The following is a 6,153-nucleotide window of genomic DNA, read 5'->3' on the forward strand; positions in this document are numbered from 1 at the left end:
AAGGACCTTTTCTTGACGATGGCTGGCCAGATTGCTGACATAGAAACATAGGTTTTTCAAAAAACCTTAGGAGGATTCAAATTTTCACGATAAAAAAAAATAATTGCAGATCTACAAGCTCGCTGTGAGCTTGTATATCTGCTATTTTTCAATAGTTAAAGCATAAAATAATGATACACAATAATGTGTACCCCGTTCTTGGAGTAGTTCACCCTCAAAACAAGATTTTTTTTTCTTCTATTGTCACCCCATGAAGACTTAAGTTCAATAATATTTTTTGGTTTTGTCGCATTCCTAAGCCAATAATGTGATTATAATAAATTGACCCCTGTTGATTCCAGATGGAGACGTAGTAGTGGGGTCTCCATCCGGAATCAGTGGGCCTACAAACAGTCTCCTCAAATGATTGGCTTAGGAATGTGACAAAAACTAAAACATTTTATTGAACTAAAGTCTCCATGGGTTGAATAATCAATAGGAAAAAAAGTTATTTTGGGGGTGAACTACTCCTTTAACTCATACCCTGCCAAACCCGAGGAACCCGAGAATTTCGCGATGTCCCTCCCTGCCACGCCCGAGGAACCCGAGAATTTCCGCCATTTTGAAAAAAAAAATTCAAAAAAAAATTCAAAAAAATTTTTTTCAAAAAATGTTTTGGGACCCAAAAACGTTAGTAGGCATGATAGCGATCGCGAAATTGCTTGTTTAACACCCATACAACCCCCATACAACTCAGGTAGCAGACCTCCAAGCTCACAACAGTGTAAAACATAATGGCTGCTATCTCATGAATGCCTGAACGGATTTCCATTCGGATTTTTTTGTTTGAAAGCTGTGAGCAATGTGGACACACGTGGTGCATTATCTAGGCATGGGTGTGCATGATCCGTGCACTATGAATTACATGGAAGTCTATGGAGACGAATGGCAGTTAAAGTGTACGAAGGTATTGTTAAATGGCAGCATATGAGTTAAGGATCCATTTTCTTACAAAATGATGAATGTCTTTTAATCTACCTGTTGGATGTAATAAGGCCGCATTGATACCATGCATGACCCCTCACCAGGCATCTCAGCCTGTATCCAAAATACAAGCCTAATTAGTATGTATTAGTTTGTATTTAATGTCAACGCCTTATTCATCTGGAACCACAAGGCCCTCTTTGAAATTGGGTTGCATTTTCCTCGCATAATGTAAATGTGAATTGCCAGATTTGCCACCATGAATATCTTCCGCCTCGGCTCATGCAAATTGATTATCCACAATATGTTGTAGAAATGGATACTTATGTCCAGTACAATGCAACAGTGACACATTTATTGTGCTCGGCAGCAGTTAGAATATCACCGTAAATGGCTGGTGTAATCGCCGGCAAACCAAAACCAAAGTGTGCATGACGGGAAATGAATACAAATGAGGTAATGCAACAGAGCATATCCTGAAGAAATGATCTACACTAGCATTTTAACTGCTGGCATAGCTAACTCTATTGAGAGTACAATTCAGATGCCTAAGACAATACAGTACTGTATGATTTAGGAGTTGGGTTTCCTCTTTTGCTTCCGTCTTCCATCATCAAAGTTTGTTTTAAAGGACTGCATTGTAAGGCAACAGGGCAGCGCTAGGCAAGCTGAAAACGCTTTGCTTTCTACTCATCCATAAAAAAAGACCATTGTTCCACTGCTGTTTTAGATATAACACATTTTGACTTTTTCTCCAATGTCATAAAACTATACCAATTATGCCTGAATAACTAACTAAACGTTGGCTAACCCTCACTGTGGGGCTAATAAGTCATGGGCATTTGAATTTAGGATTTCCCCTGGAATGCAATAATGCAACGATAATAACAGTGCAGTAAAGGCAAAAAGGAGGCAGTAGAAAAATCACACCTAGTGTGAAGTCAGCGGTGCTATTTATGAGTTCATTTCATCAAGCCTCCCGCTGGCCTATCACAGCGTGTCCTGCGAAGCTTGGCCAATGGGACCCGTGGCATACAACAAACTTTGAGTCGTTTGTGCCAAGATGTAGGCCATATCTAGGCCAGATTTAGGGTCCAGACATTAATTGGGGAAACTGGACAAAGGCAAATGTTGGAGCTTCTCTCCTTCTAGGAGCACCGCTCAAAAAGACAACTGTCTTTGCATCATGCCCTGTAAAGAAGACACAGACCTATGAAGTGTTCATACTACAATATATAGCTGTAGCATAGACCAGGCGTTTAAAATCATCATACTACAGTAAATGGTGCATTCATATAGCACTTTTATCCAAAGCGCTTTACATAGATTGTGCATTACATTCACCCATTCAGGCACACATTCATACACCGGTGGCGGAGGAAACCATGCAAGGCACCAACCTACTCACCGGGAGCAATTAGGGGTTCAGAGTCTTGCCCAAGGACTCTTCGACATTAACTCAGGGGGAGCCCGGATTCGAACTGGGAACCCTTCGTGCTCTAATAACGGTTTCTCGCTATGCCGCCCCTTATAGCTGTACAGTATATAGCTGTAGCATAGACCAGGGCTTTTACATCATCCGTGGCAGCTGTTTACAGCTGCTGTCATTCTGTCCCTTTGTGTATAAGCTGTGAGATGTTTGTGTTCTGGTTGAGACCATTACATTACAGTCTGTTATGGTATGGACAAATACCGGCTCCCCCTGGAACTGTGAGCACAGTCAAGAAGAGCGGAGTTAATGCTTTTAACAGTGCTGTCAAACAGTCGTGGCTGGAGGGTTTTAAATAGACGGCTAAAAGTTTTCACACCTTTTTTCAGCATTAGTTTATGTACATTCTATACCATGGGTCTTTAACAGGGGGTCCGGGACCCCTAGGGGGTCCTCAGAGTTACTACAAGGGGGCAGCCAAATCCTTGTGTGATAGGATAATTATTTTAAATGAACAAAGAGTCTGAGGAGAACTTAAGCCAAAAATAGCAGATCTACAAGCTGCGCGAGGCGTAGAGAGCTTGTTTGGCAAATAGGTTTAAAAGGTAAAAAAGAGCAGACCAAGTACAGAGTGAGAGGTCAAGTTTACTAAGGATCGACGATTTAAGATTCTAAGTGATTACTTGTCAAACAAGTCTATGAATCTATCAATGAAATCAATGAGAATCTCCTTCACAACATTTATACAATATGTAGAGGGGAGGGGGTCCCTGCCTCATCTCCCTCTCAGCTAAGGGGTCCTTGGCCTGAAAACGTTGAAGACCCCTATTCTATACTGTATATACTGTGTTTTAACCCATTTAGACCTAGAATTATTGAATGCTTTAACCAGTGAAAAATAGCAGATATACAAGCTCACAGCGCGGCACCGAGTGCCGCGCTGCGAGCTTGTAGATCTGCTATTTTTGAAAAAGTCGTGAAAATGAGTGAAAATCTTTGAATATATGTATTTTCAAAGCGAACGTTTGTAGCGTGCGTGCGTGCGTGCGCGCGCGTGTGTGTGTGTGTGTGCAAACTCACGTCTCATTCTTCTCACTGACCTCAGGGTTGATACAATATCTTATTTCTCTCTCTGAGATAATTGGACACCTATTAGTACATCTATCCTATACTTGCATAGTAACACCCCCTCCCAACCCGCCACACACACACACACACACACACTTCTACTTCATTCCGTCAATTCTCTCTTTCCCTCTCTCGCTCACAAACATACACAGCCGAAGTTAGGAAATTTAATTTAATGTTCTGAATTAATGTAGTTCATTCCTCTATACAAACACCAAATTCATGATAAGCTGTGTCCAGCAGCTTTCAGATTGCACTATACTGTAGGTTGCATGTGTGAGTTAGGATATACATATAGACCGTACAACATTACCTTTAAAACAAACAGACAAATAATGAGTATTTCTGCCATGTCTTTTAATTAATTTAGAGTTATGTTTGTCCTGTCCTTGGTAGCGCTTGGAACGGTTGGGACAGAGTGGCTTATACCAGCTGTTTAGCTACAGTACATACTTACAAGTTATAAACTTATACTGTACACTCAATTTCATACAAGCTAGCTTCAGTGTCGCCATTAATAAAACTCGAGCAAGTCGAGTTTTATTAAAAGAAAGTCGTTTTCCAAGATAACTAAAACTGTTCTCTTTTCTTTTGCCGCAAAGGTCTGAGATGAAGAACAAGAAGTACGTGGAGTACAGGAGGCTGATGCAGCTGCTGGCCAAAGTGCCCCAGACAGGTCAGTCCACACAGCCACGTCCCCCCGGGGCCCCAGAACACTGGCCCGGGCTCAGGCTGGCCTCTCTGAGCCTCGGCCAGCATTTCCACTAGAATAAAGCACAGTTACTTGTCCATTGTTTTTCACGTAATTGGGAAGAGGCCGAACTTGTCTGTCCTAATAGGCCTGTTGTGAGGTTATAGCGTTAGGACTCGGCTAGCGCTGATCCTATTTAATTGGATGACTGCATAGAGACCCTTTGTGTGACCCCGTGCTCTAATTGCTCAGTGTTTTTTGTAATTGGACCTCGACAACACGGTACCAGTCTTAGATGGTTTTGATTGGGGCTAATTGCAGCTGTCCGTCCGTCACTCATCGTCCGTGCTTTGGAAGCACTTGTTGGAGAAACAACTGTGTGACACCGTCCGTCACACATTCACCGGCTGCAAACCGTTGCCCCGAGAGATTCTCCTGACCTTTTGATCCGAACACGGTGCAAAAACTGTCTACGCGAGCTGAAAAGTTGCACTCTCTCTCAACGTGTGTCCTGACTCCTGAGAGGCGTCCTCCTGTGTACCTGTGAGCCCAACCCGTTTATAAATACTGCAATAGACACTTCCCTGTCACCCTGGATTACTGTCAGTGGAGTCTCTGGGTCTGTTGTTGTCCCCTGTCAACTGTTGCTGTGGCAGTGGTGGAAACAAGCACTCACATGCAGTTTTACTTAAAGGGATATTTTCCACTTTCAACAAGGAAACACCTCATGGGCTTTTCTCCCCTCACACACCCATTGTACGTAACTTCAAACTCCATTTTAACCATGATGGGTTCATTAAAAACACCCATTATTTTTTTATGGTGACTCATACTACCCTCCTAATACGTGAGCAGGCCGTGTTTTATCCATAATGTTTTTCATTTATTTTTAACAATTATTTGGGAAAATGGAAAAAATGAAATACAGGTACAAAAAATAATTATTAAAAATAAATGAAAAAGGTTATCGAAAAAACAGGGGCGAAATTTCATAATCGTCATAATCAAAATGTTAAAAAAGTTTCAAATTTTTCTTTTTAAGTAAAAAATTTCACAACGCGCCGCGACGCGTTGTGAACTTGTAGATCGGCTATTTCCACTATCGATGTTCTTTTTTAATTATAAAGTTGTCAAATATGTCAGTAATTTCTTTGTATATTTTGGTTATGTTTCATATCTGCCATGTGCAACTTCAAAGCCTAAAAGCCAAACAGAAATGTAATCGTCAACGACAAAAAACACAATTAAATCGTTAATCCCAAATTATTTGAGTGACAATTAATCGTCATGTAAAATGTCACAATCGTGACAGCCCTACAGGTGAATGCTGGCTCTGCCGTTGCATCGGACACTTCTCGCTCAATCTCAATGTGCACCGTTTACCGGATGTTTGTCGCTGGCATGTGGGCGGTGTAAAATGACCATTGTCAATTATTGTTGTGTCCGTCCTTTGGATAATCAGCTTATAGGGCTGAGAACACACAGCAGAGTTTGGACTACAGAACGGGGTGTGTGTGGGTGTGTGTGTGTGTGTGTGTGTGTGTGTGTGTGTGTGTGTGTGTGTGTGTGTGTGTGTGTGTGTGTGTGTGTGTGTGTGTGTGTGTGTGTGTGTGTGTGTGTGTGTGTGTGTGCGTGGATGTTTACATGATGTTACATGATTCTGTGTAGTTTTAGTTTAGGGTTAGTCTAATTTTAGTTGACTAAATATCAAAGAATTTTAGTTGACTAAATCCAGTTGATTTAGACTACAATTTATTTTGTCAGGCCTTGATGGTGTCGTGATGGCGTGCTGAAAATAGCCGATCTAGCTCACGATGCGCTGTGAGCTTGTAGATCGGCTATTTTCAGAGCTCCGAGCGGGAACAATACATAAAATAACTTGTCTTTTAGTTCTACTGAATCACTTCTCCACTAGTCCCTCCCTAACATTTTGGTCTAGTTT

The 6,153-nt window shown here is 41.6% G+C and overlaps 1 protein-coding gene across 1 annotated transcript in view; it reads left to right on the plus strand.

Annotated features, from left to right (window-relative positions):
• Positions 1-4,288, plus strand: part of polrmt (polymerase (RNA) mitochondrial (DNA directed)) — a gene marked incomplete at its 3' end in the record, with an annotated part of 87,959 nt that extends 83,671 nt beyond the window's left edge. The window contains exons 19-20 of the mRNA XM_080730285.1: positions 342-349; positions 4,123-4,288. Of these exons, the coding sequence (XP_080586411.1) occupies positions 342-349; positions 4,123-4,288 (174 nt within the window). The remainder of the gene's footprint in view (positions 1-341; positions 350-4,122) is intronic.
• Between the last annotated feature and the right edge of the window lie 1,865 nt (positions 4,289-6,153).

Source organism: Nannobrachium achirus (assembly GCF_963921795.1).
Source record: "Nannobrachium achirus genome assembly, chromosome: 1".
Taxonomy (NCBI): Eukaryota; Metazoa; Chordata; class Actinopteri; order Myctophiformes; family Myctophidae; genus Nannobrachium; species Nannobrachium achirus.